General features: G+C 37.7%; 1 protein-coding gene across 2 annotated transcripts; it reads left to right on the top strand.

Annotated features, from left to right (window-relative positions):
* The first annotated feature begins 3,846 nt into the window (after positions 1–3,846).
* On the top strand, positions 3,847–10,500 carry RpL35A (ribosomal protein L35A). Of its 2 annotated transcripts, none has more exons than XM_085951078.1 (4): positions 3,847–3,872; positions 4,128–4,348; positions 7,776–8,006; positions 10,422–10,500. In XM_085951078.1, exons 2-4 carry the CDS (start codon positions 4,130–4,132, stop codon positions 10,443–10,445), a joined length of 474 nt encoding a protein of 157 aa, XP_085807204.1. In that variant the 5' UTR covers positions 3,847–3,872; positions 4,128–4,129; the 3' UTR covers positions 10,446–10,500. The 2 variants fall into 2 exon arrangements, with proteins under 2 accessions (XP_085807204.1, XP_085807205.1); XM_085951079.1 differs by having other exon boundaries at positions 3,848–3,919.
* Positions 10,501–11,975: the final 1,475 nt, after the last annotated feature.

The raw sequence follows: 11,975 nt of genomic DNA, 5'->3' as shown, positions 1-11,975 counted from the left end.
CTAGGGGCGACGTCTTGTGGGAAGGGAGTTCTCCAGGGGAGGTGGCTCCACCAAAGGTCCGTACTCCAAGTGGAGGTGACCGCATCTGGACGACCAACAATATTGGGGGCCGCCTAAGAGACTTTCTGGGAGTCTGGATCGTGGAGGGTGCCCCCCTCCCAACATTGGTAAAAATGATAGCCGGAGCCCGCATACCTTATGTGCGGAAACCATCATTGGTAGGTAAGTCCTTCTTTACTTTTACGGAAAGAATTTCAAACGTGACAATCAGCAGAGGTCACACTCCAGATCAAGAAGTTAAAGAACTCAGGGGTTCTAGAAGAAGCAGGTCCAACCCCCAGTTCTCTCCCAAGCCTGTTTCTGATCAAGAAACGAGACAGGATTCTAGGCCCTGTTTTCAACCAAAAACGTTTGAATGCGTTCCTACAGCCAAAGCCATTCAAACTAATTCACTATTACAAGGTTCCAGCCTTCTTACAAAAAGAAGACTGGCTAGTAATAATAGATCTAAGCCTGGCGTACCTCCAGGTACCCATAGCTTCTCAACATCGCCGATTCGTTCGAGTACCTAGCCTACCGAGGGTAGCTCCTACAATTCACGTGTCTCCCGTTCATGCTGTCAGCCGCTCCGAGTATGTTTGCGTCCATGACTAATTGGGTCACCGAACGCCTACGAAAGAATGGCTGAGAATATTCAATTACCTAGACGACTTCTTAGTAGCCAACCAATCCGAGAAACAGTCTCGGTTCAGGTGGAATATAGGATAATCTTCCTACAGTCTTTAGGGTGGATAACTAATATAAAAAGATCCTGTCTGATCCCAAGCCAACAATAAGGGTTCCTGGACATCACGTGGGACACACACAACAATCGGAGGTTCCTGTCGCCGGAGAAGTGTGTAGCACTCCGTCACCTTCTGCTAACGCATGTACAAGAAGGCAGTTGGTCCCTCAGACAAGCACATGTCCAATCCCTTCTGGGGCGACTCAACTTCGCATCCAACCTACACGAGGAATGTTGCATTTCTGACGGCTACAACGGTTAGTCATCAATATTGTCGAGGTCTCATCCTCGCCAATTGACGGCAATCCCACCACAGGCCCAACAGGACATCATGTGGTGGCTCCAGGCGATAGGATCCTCAGACTTCACACATAATGACATTCAATCACTTCCTGACGACAGATGCAGCCGACACAGGCTGGGGAGCCCAACTGAATGAACACTACTATCAGGTACGTGGAAACAAGACTAGTTGCCATGGCATGGCATTCCAACAGGAAGGAAATGTTTGCAGTTCTCTCTGCAATTCAATCTTGGGTAGGTACAAGCAATCAAAGGATTAGATCTGCTTCTGCAGACAGACAACAAAACAGTGGTGGTATATTACATCAACAACGAGGGCGGCACAAAGTCCGTCACCCTCTTAAACCTTTCCCGACAGATCCTAGTATTTAGCAGTCGAGCCAATATCAGGCTTACTGCGCAATACCTCCGCAGAAAGTACAACTGTGTAACAGAACATCTCTCCCTCAGACTACTCATTTCCGAATGGCACCTCATCAATACCGCAACCATCTCCCTGTTTCAAAGATGGGGAGTTCGCGAGGTGAATTTATTCGCAAGAGAAACAGCACATTTCGTTGCAACGTATGTCTCACGAGACGTTAGCCGGCTCGCACATCACAACTCGCCTTGTGTGCCTGACGGCCATAAATCAAAGACTTCTGAGACTGCCGGCGAATGTTGCATGCTACAACCTCGCACATCTGCCTAGCGGCAAACGTCAAACGCGAAAAAGGAGAAGTCTCTCGTCTGCTATTTTTATTGTGTTGATTGTATGAACAAACGTCAAGCGCGGTGACCAGCGATGAGCGAGCAATGACAGTGTAGACAGAGACAGAGATGGCCGATGGCCGCAGGCTGTGCGCTTGCGCGGAGCCGACATTTTTTGAGATCGACATGCAGGCTTTGGCCAATGCAACTAGACGAATGTCGCAGGGTCGCAGAGTTGCAGTTGCATCGGCCAATCTGCGAAGCTCCATTTGATAACGTTTGTTTCTTGGTTTACGATAACGTCACATCGACGAATTCGTCGTAAGACGCATGCGGCGAGTTCTGATGTGCGAGCCCACTTACAGACAGTGGCGCTCTGTTTCACGACGCCTTCAGCCAAGTATGGGACTTCAGACTGGCGTGGATATTTTCACCACCAAACTTACTTCCACGAGTCCTAGCGCATCTGAACTCAGCAAAAGGGAAGTTCTTACTGGTGGAACCGATGGAAACAATGCTTTTGGGGAGCGGACTTACGACGATGGGCGATAGTACCTCCTTATACAATATCACTCCCATACATACGACACTAGTAGATACGGATGAACCTAATGGATCAGCCAATGCCCTCAACCAATGGAATTGGCCAGATACCTAGGCTACTTGCACAACAAGGAGGGTTTGTCGTACACTACAACACCATCCTGGTGAATAAGTCAGCCATAGCCACATTTTGCAAACCGATATCATTGGAGATATCAGCAGCAACGTGGTAGTACAACACAATAATAATTATATTATATTAAAGGCAATTTCAGTACATAAATCCAAACCCGTCAAACCACCGGTTTGGGATCCAAGACGAGTGGTAGGTAGATCATCTTAGGAAAACAACACCGGTGGAGTACAACCTGTACGAAACGTCTCGCAGGACAGCTACTCGGCTGCTTCTCGCATCGGGACGAAGGGTTCATGACATCACACTACTCAGTAATAGTAGAAAATGGTTAGTGGATAAAGGTGACCACATAATTATATGGCCAATGCTTGGCGCAAAGACAGATACCGCCAAGCACCGTTAATCGGAATAGAAGCTTCCACGTGTCAGAACATCGACCCAGTATTCTGGTTACGGAAACTCGTCTGCGTGTCAAACCCAAGGAGAGAGGAAGGTGGGAATATTTCGGAATTATTTATATCTTCAATAGGACCACCAAAACCAGCCACCAGGATAGTTATAGGGAATTGGATAATGTCAGTACTGTTAGAAACAGGGGTTCAAGAACCTCCAGGCAGTGTTCGATCAGCGGAGGCTTCCTTAAACTGTAAAAATACCCGATAGATGATATCTTAGATAGAAAGAGGTAACTAGCGTTAGGAGTCGACATTAAATTTCATGACTGCTACCAGAGAACGATGGACACACCACCATCATAAGGAGAAAGGAACCCATTAACTTCTCTATTCAACCCTATACATTGAACGGCACGATGGTCTATACCTCGTCAATGAATCATTGTCACATACAGGAATTTGGCATACCGAACACCAGGTGATAGCAGATATCTCATGGACTTCAAAGTCAAATTCGAATAATGAAAGAAGTTTTACCTAATAAAACTCTTATTATTCATGTTTACTTTGAAGTCCAAGTAACTTCTACTTGGTTCCTTGAGCCTTATCATAATGACAAAGGAGTCCCAAACTCCCTATATAGAAAAGTGATGCCCGGTTATGACCAGTAAATAAAAAGGAAGGAATGACCAACGACCAGAAAAATGAAAATAAATTAGTAGAATATAGCCTCACGCGAAGAAGGAAGAGCAAACCCCTATCTCAATGACATCATCTAATATTATGTTTACTAAAAAATCGTACTCACTTTCACATAAAAATATTACCTATGTATTGTTTATAATTATTGTACAGTACAAAAAATCTTTATGATTATAATATTTTATCTTGTTTAATAATTTTGACAAGTATCCTGATCAGCCATAAACTATATTTTTTGTTAACTGGCAGCACTGGCTTACTGGCGACATCTTTCGTCAAAACAATTTAACATTTCTTTCACTTCCATTGACAATATCCGGTAGGTGGAATTCGTGAATCCAAGTTTTTATTTAAAATATTTATAACGTAAATAATCACTTAAATACCATATTATCATTAAAAACCAATAGTTTACTTTATCAGTGTTGGATTGAGATCGTTCCGGCTAATTTAATTGTGTTCCGTGCATGGATGTTTTGCGATGAAATATGTGTCAGATTCATAACCTCTGTTAGTTGTGCCGTGGGTACACATGTCAGTTTCGTGTTGAATTAATTTTTGTGTATTATTGTAGCAATGGCCGATGCGGCAGCAGCACCCAAACCCAAGGCGTCCGGCTCAAAGCCCAAGCCCGCCGAAAAAAAAGTAACTAAGCCAGCTGCACCAGCGGCGGTTGAAACAGTCAAACCTGTCAGAATCCGACAAAAGAGGCATGGAAGACTATACGCTAAGGCTATCTTCACTGGATACAAGCGAGGTCTGAGAAATCAACACGAAGGCACAGCACTTTTGAAGGTAAATTTATATTATTTAAAAAATTTGAAGTACCTACTCGCACTGACAGCTATTTTTCATACCTCAGTATCAGTCACTACTTAATATACTCATAATTTAATTATGAACCATCAAAGACATTTTACAACAAGCAACGTACGTTTTTCAAATTAAAGGCCATCTTTGTAGCTAAAATCTAGTTGCTTTAGTAGTGATTAAAACATCACAAACTATTTGTGACATCAATTTTGTCTCAATTATATAGGTCTTATTTACAAATATTCTGCCATTGAAATGATGTTTTGACATTTGAAACCTGAAGGCAAAAACAATTTTGTTTTTGTGGACAAAATTTTAACTGATCAATGGCAAATCAACGTCGAGTTTACCTTTGTTTTATTTCCGTGTTCACTATTTTAGCCTAATGCCGTGTCCACATTGGCAACAAGTTGCTGGCAACCTCAATTTTACGATAATAATTATCATGGCCTAAGAAATTTTACGATTATTGTCATAATTATCGTAAAATCTAACAAGAAGTTCGTATCATTGAACCTGAACTGAACGAATCAAATGGCACCGTTGGATTTATTTGATTTGGAACCGTTTGGTAGAATGTCCACGGAAACGCTTTTCTGACAACTAATTAGTGTTGCCAGTACTTAAAATTAATTCATATTAAATTAGTCTCTAAAACAGAAACATATTTGAAACGTGAACTTGTTATGAAATTCTAACCTCCTATCGTGGTCTACAATAATACAAATTTAACAAACTGTCGTATTCATTCATTTTAAATATACAAAATATAAAGAATGCTTCATAAATAGGTAGCCATTTAGTTAATTTATAAGATTTATAGGTATGACGAGTTTTTAAAAATTACTTTTGATTAGAGCTTTTCATAATTGACCACTTGTTCATGTCGACAGTATGATATTGTGACTTAGACGACAATCGAACATATTAAATTCCCTGGGTAATATAAAGATCATTCCGGGTTGATTTAACACAGTTTGTAGTTTAGAATCTCCGTTACAAAATATAAATAAAATGAAAATAAATTATAATTCAAGTGAACTCCTATGGTGTAAATATCTAACATATTAATATGAACACCTCACGATATATAAATGCCGAAATGCCAAAACACTTTGACAGATTGCCATTAGTCTATGGATCGTCCGAATTGGTTTGACGTTTCATGTCAAACCATTTCTGATGGTCCGAGAACGGTTTGATTTTCAATGATACACTGAACCAAACGTCAAATCTCAAACCATTTCCGGTCAACTACAATTTGTATGTATATTGTCTATGGTTTAATTTGATTTGTTTCGTTCATGTTGAAAGAAACGAACTTAAGGTTGCCAGCAACGTGTTGCCAGTGTGGAAATGACATAAGAATTTGGACAATAAATACAGGGAGCTTTATATTTTAGTTCTGTTATGACATTTGAAATTATTTAGCAAGCGCATGTAGCATGGTTAAGTTGGTAATCTCTACATTCGACGACTATTAACATCGCTCAATTGCCATTCTGATTTTTGTTCATTGTGATTATATACTTACTCAAGTGCAGTTATAAACGGTTTTACAGAAGTATTACAGATTTTTCAACCAAATAATGCTGAAGTGTAGATTTTTGGCAACTTATCTACTCATTGTGACAGATTGTATTTTTATACGCCCTGTAAATTGGCAAGTGTGATGGCAGTAGTGTGAAGTTCTCTGCAAATGAACCTGCAATAAGTCACTTGTAACTAATTTCATATTTAGACCAGTTTCAATTTCATGAAGATAGATTTTTTCTATATTTTCATGTCACATGTAAGTTTTGAGGAACTACATGACTTGCTAAAACTGAAGATGTTCGATAAAGAACTCCGTTTCTTCCACCATTCCACAGATCGCCTTGTCGATTTTGTACAACTGTATCGCTGCCCCTGCGAACATAACTAGCTCGCTGTGACAAGATCGCGTTCTGTGTGCCAAAGCCTTTACCTCTTTCCCAATCAATATGACTAGAAGCAGCTCTTCCTAAAAATAATTTATGAATTGGTCTCTGCACAAAGTATTTATTAGTTTGTTCACCGTCGGATGAAATTATCTTTATTCATCGTATTGTAATAATTGCATTGACACATTCCCAATGAAATTTATAATAGTTTGGATAATGTTAATGGGTGAAAACCGAAATAGCTATCGACATTATTTCCTCTTGATCTGGCTAGGAGATTCGAAGGGATTGCTGATCCAAAAGAGGTTTGACAGACACATTCCCAATGAAATTTATAATAGTTTGGATAATGATAATGGGTGAAAACCGAAATAGCTATCGACATTATTTCCTCTTGATCTCGCTAGGGGATTCGAAGGGATTACTGATCCAAAAGAGGTTTGACATTCATCCCATTAATCACATCATTATGACAATAGATATAGGTAAATCGTTTTACAGTGGCACCATGGGTAAGACAAATGCGGCTTGCAGTTGTAGTGGTATTATTTGCTAGCATTGAAACAGGCATTGTCGCAAGCAATTCAATACATGCACGAATCGCCTATGGTGCCACTGTAGAATGATTTACCTATACCTGTAATTATCACAGTACAGCGTCTCCTTCGTAAATTAACTTTACACCTTGTTTTTGTCAAAAAGTATAAGTTGGTAGTTTTTTTTTTCTGTGGTAAGGTATTCATCAACAACTATTATCAGTTAATAATTTAAAGTGATGGGTCTAAGCAAACTTGTATGTATGCAGTTCGCCATATCACACTTCACCGTGAAATGTTTTAATCAGAAATATATGGTCTTATATTGAAGACCTCTTTGGGTTGTATTATAGTACTGAGATACAATTCTTGTCTAAATAAAACACGGTTCTTGTCGGTTTACAGGAAGCCAGCAGCAAACAAATTTTGAAAATAGCCGATATACTGGATTATTTGTTAGGTTTTCATTCATGAATTCATGAATTTTGTCAAAATCAGCTATGAAAATTGAATTAATATTCATATTGAATCTAATGAAATTGGAGACCGTATAGTATACATACGGTCATCTCTTTCCAATAAGAAAGCTCACGGCCAACTGTGCCACTGTGAAATGTTTTATGTACAATTTACATGTAACCATGCTTTCTATCAACTTTTGGCAGATTTTATTTTAATTTAAATTAAAAATATTAGTAAACAATTTAACAAGTGGGATAATTACTTTTCAATGCTACGACGCTATCTCGATGAATAGGTGAAATTGTATTGTGGTCGAGGTATCACGGTGCAGCTGTCAAACCTCTTTGGGTCAGTAATCCTGATTCATGATAAATAACTTTCTAATCAAAGAGCCCGATGCCTGAAATGTCAGAACTTTTGTGTATAAACTATAAAAGGCATTTTATTAATTTATTACTGCAACTTCTGAACACAAATTTCATTTTCCAGATCGAAGGTTGCCGTTACAAGGAAGACAGCGCGTTCTACGTTGGTAAGCGCTGTGTGTTCGTGTACCGCGCCAAGAAACGCACCTGCGTCCCTGGAGGACCCAAAGGCAAGAAGACCAAGGTTCGCGGAATCTGGGGCAAGGTGACCCGACCCCATGGGGGTTCAGGCGCTGTCAGGGCTAAGTTCCATAGGAATCTGCCCGCCAAGGCTATGGGACACAGGATCAGAATCGTAAGATTTCATTACCTACTTCATTCTTATATCATGTTACAAGCATGACCATTAACCATGGTTACCTGGTGGTCACCAAAGACTGCAGATAGTGTGTTCCTTTATTATTTAGGCTCGGTAGAGCAGTACTCATTTCATGTAACATCTGATAGCCATCCATTGAATACCAGACCTATGTTTCGATTGCAGAAGATAATTTTGTCAAAAGCTCAGCTCTCCATGCCGCTTTAATCCTAATCTTGATTTTGTGATGTGGACTTCAGTCAAAATAATAAAATTTATCTCATACATATCACATTGTGCAATGCTGCTCGATGAAAATGTCATTCGTTCTCTCAATAATTTTCTACCATCCGTAGTTTGTACAATTATTTTTGACCATAAGCCGGCTCTCACATCTTAACTTGCCTCGTCTGCCGCACAGCCATAAATCGAACCTTCCAAGAACGGCGATACTATGTTGCATATGAAGACCGCACAGATCTACCTAGTGACAGTCGCACGTAATCTTCGAAACGTATATAATTTGAATCCGGCGAGCTGGTATAGGAATGACCAATTGGTAGGTGTTTGTATGCGACCTGGTGTTTTTGACTCGGAGTCCGAGAAGCACTTATTGATTGCAACAGCAGATGTTTTTCTCAAACTAAACAGTTGCATTCGACCAATCTGCGGAGCTCCATTTGGCAATGCGTGTTTTGAGAATAACGATGGCGTTACATCGACGTCTTCGTCACGTTGCAGGCGTGGCGAGTTTTGATGTGAGAGCCGGCTAATGTATTCTTACAACATCTGGACACGGAGATGATGAACTATTAGCCGTATATCCACTCTAAGAGGCCATCCATAGACTAAAAGTACATGTGGTTTTGGACCATGTGCCATATTAAACTCAAATCTCGTAATCCTGGATCACTATTTCTTTATTTTGAGTGTCCATAAACATCAAGCGGCTGTATCATATAACTCATTTTAACTGGATATTTTAATGCTATTTGATTTCAACACTTGAGTGCAGACCTAATAAGTGTTATGCTCTGGAATAGGTCTATGACGCATCTGCAATATTTAAAGATATGGCTATTTGTAAATTAAAGTCTTACTTAACACATTTTTGTGTTTTATAGCCTTCCACCATTTTAAGAAAACCATGTTGTGTATAATTTACTTCCTTTACCACTTCTGTGGAGTAGCTGTATTCACCACCAAAGTGACTATATATCAGTAGTGAAGGTAGGCTGTTTAGGTCTGCCGTAAATAGTGCACACTAAACTTGTCAGTCATACTTATATTATGTTTTTATTGCACTAAGACTACAATAATTATTCACAGATGGTATTAGTTAGTTTTAAAAATCAATTGAACCGTGCCTTAATACCAGTACCATAATAGTTTTGGTATATTTTGGGTGATACGATAAAATTGTGCACACTTTTTCATTTATACTTATTTGTTTTCGTTGGATTCAGAATACAAATTACACATATTGTTGGTTCATTTTTTTTTTTAATTCATTAAGCCCTGCCGAAACCAAACTATAATAGATAAAGAATATTATTTTATCCATAAAACATTCAAAGTTATGATTTAATTCCATAATTTTAGATATTTTATAGGTAGATGAGTATTTTTTGACTATTATCTATTATGGCTTGGATTTCGCAGGGCTTATTAAATTTTAAAAACTAACAAACACCATCTGTAAATTGTAGTCTTATTTCAATGAAAATAAATAGGTATGACTGACAAAGTTTAGTGTGCACTATTTATAGCGGATCTTACAGCTTACCTCCACCCTTCGTCACTGCAATATATTCCCAGTAAAATCAATTGAAATACGCATAGTTACCCTGTAACTGACACAAATACATTTAATGGAGGATAAATAATCATCAGTGTTTGAAAAACATGTGTAAAATAATACTGGATGTCACTAACCAAACAAATTACTCTACGACTCACCTGTTCGAGCGTGACAGTATACCTCTATGCAATGGTCTTGTCTATGTCAGCTGCCAAGAACCTCGAACCATCGTTTTTATGTACTTGTGGAGATACAAATTCGCCGTTTTTACACAACAAAGCGAGTGAGGTACATATTGTTTTTTCATTAAAATCTCGATTTTGCCAAAATTGATTCGCCCTTTTTACAAAACACTGACAAGATAACGTTGAATACAAATCATACGAAACTGATTATCAAAAAGAAATCCGGATCACCGACGTTGTCCAATTATGAAATGGTCTACGTCTTTCCTTACGACAATGCTTTTTACCAATGATGCTTTTGACATTTGAAACCTGAATAAAAACATTCATGTGGAAATAATTTTTAACTGAACAAATTTACAAAAATGATGATCTGTTTAATGATTTGAATATTTTCTAATCTGTTTTCGTTTCTTTCTTTTTCAGATGCTGTATCCATCAAGGATCTAAGTCTGAGGATTGTAATTAATTTTTAAAATAACTAAATAAAAAAATATTAAAAGCACTAATATTTGTTTTTTTTTTTAAATACATTAATTGCTGCACTTTCTAATAATTGTTAGCTTTTCTTTTTGACTCTTGGCTATAAATTCAGACATAATATCGTCACCGTTCAGGCAAAAGTCACCAACCCTAAAAACATGGTTTTGAGATATCGCCATTTGAAAGTTTGAAAATGCAGGAAAAATCAGATTTTAATGTTTTTATCTACATTAAATTATTTTCTCATGTCTTCTTAATAATTTCTTTAAGGTAATTTTACTTTTTGATGCTAATTAAAACATCTGGAAGGTTTTGAAGGAGGCAAGGTAGCTCAATTATGGTTTGGTGACTTTTGCTTGTTAATAATCTGAACAATGTTAGCCAAAAGAAGGATCAGTAAAACTCACCATCCATAGTATAGTGACTTTTGCTTGTATATTTATAATGAAGGATTTTTTTTTTATAGAGTCAATAATGTCTTTTCACCTATAATGACTTTTGCTTGTTAAGATTTTATCGAAAGTCATTTAGTGAAAAACAAATAATTCGGATTTAAGCAAATTTTTACTAACTAATGTACCGTGGTGAGTTTTGCATCTTAAAGAACATAATTTTACGCTTCGGGTGACATACTCAACTCAAAACTGCCATTTTCATGGTTGGTGACTTTTGCCTGAACGGTGACGATATTATTATTGAAAATACAAGCGGGAGAAATTGGGAATGAATAAGTTCTACACGGTATATGGAAAAAATAGTTTTATTATAATTATTTTGGAATAAACTTTGTAAATAACATCACAATCAAAATACAAACATAATGTTTCAATAATGGACTACTTATAATTACATCATAATAATATATACACACTTTCCCGTAAAGCATATTGTGGTTCAAATGCATTATGATACTGTCACGGCGACAAATTTAATTTATGGTTTCGTCATTCCGCAAAATATTTTTAATGATAATTATTTATTTAAATAAATTAAATGATTGAGAGTGCCAACTCTAATGTATCAGTATTTTAAATTATTATTCATGCTAATTTCAATTAATTTTAACAGGTTCTATATGTTGCGTATGATAAAATTACTTGCGATGTTGCATTCATAGACAGAATTTTTAACAGAACCCAACCAGCAGACCATAGATAATAGACAACATTCTTATAGAAAATACATAGTGCTAACCGCAAAAAACACGCAATTTTGAGATGAGTAGAAAATGATAAAAAAACTTTCATTGAGTCACACAGCGTGGTGATGTCATTCTGGTGATTTCGGCAGATTTTGCTATCTGACAATGTTTGTTTAATCGTTTCCACACAGACGGTACACCTGTTATACACTAATTAATTGGCCATTCAATATAATTAGCGTGTTATTTAAATGCGGTAATTAGATGCTGCGCGGTCAACAAGTTAAAGGTTCAAAATGTGCTGCGAGATGGGAGCATCAGTCTGATAATATTTAAAACAGCATTACACACCTTTT

This window comes from Rhyacophila brunnea, unplaced genomic scaffold, assembly GCF_057557595.1.
Source record: "Rhyacophila brunnea isolate RB1 unplaced genomic scaffold, BYU_Rbru_1.0 scaffold_24, whole genome shotgun sequence".
Classification (NCBI taxonomy): Eukaryota; Metazoa; Arthropoda; class Insecta; order Trichoptera; family Rhyacophilidae; genus Rhyacophila; species Rhyacophila brunnea.
This window is presented reverse-complemented; position numbering and strand designations above follow the sequence as displayed.

Excerpts from the sequence above, each read along its gene's own strand:
- RpL35A (XM_085951078.1), top strand. The coding sequence starts at position 4,130 with ATGGCCGATGCGGCAGCAGCACCCAAACCCAAGGCGTCCGGCTCAAAG. Across the intron at positions 4,349-7,775 it reads AAGGCACAGCACTTTTGAAG|ATCGAAGGTTGCCGTTACAA; the intron begins GTAAATTTATAT and ends TTCATTTTCCAG. Across the intron at positions 8,007-10,421 it reads TGGGACACAGGATCAGAATC|ATGCTGTATCCATCAAGGAT; the intron begins GTAAGATTTCAT and ends TTTCTTTTTCAG.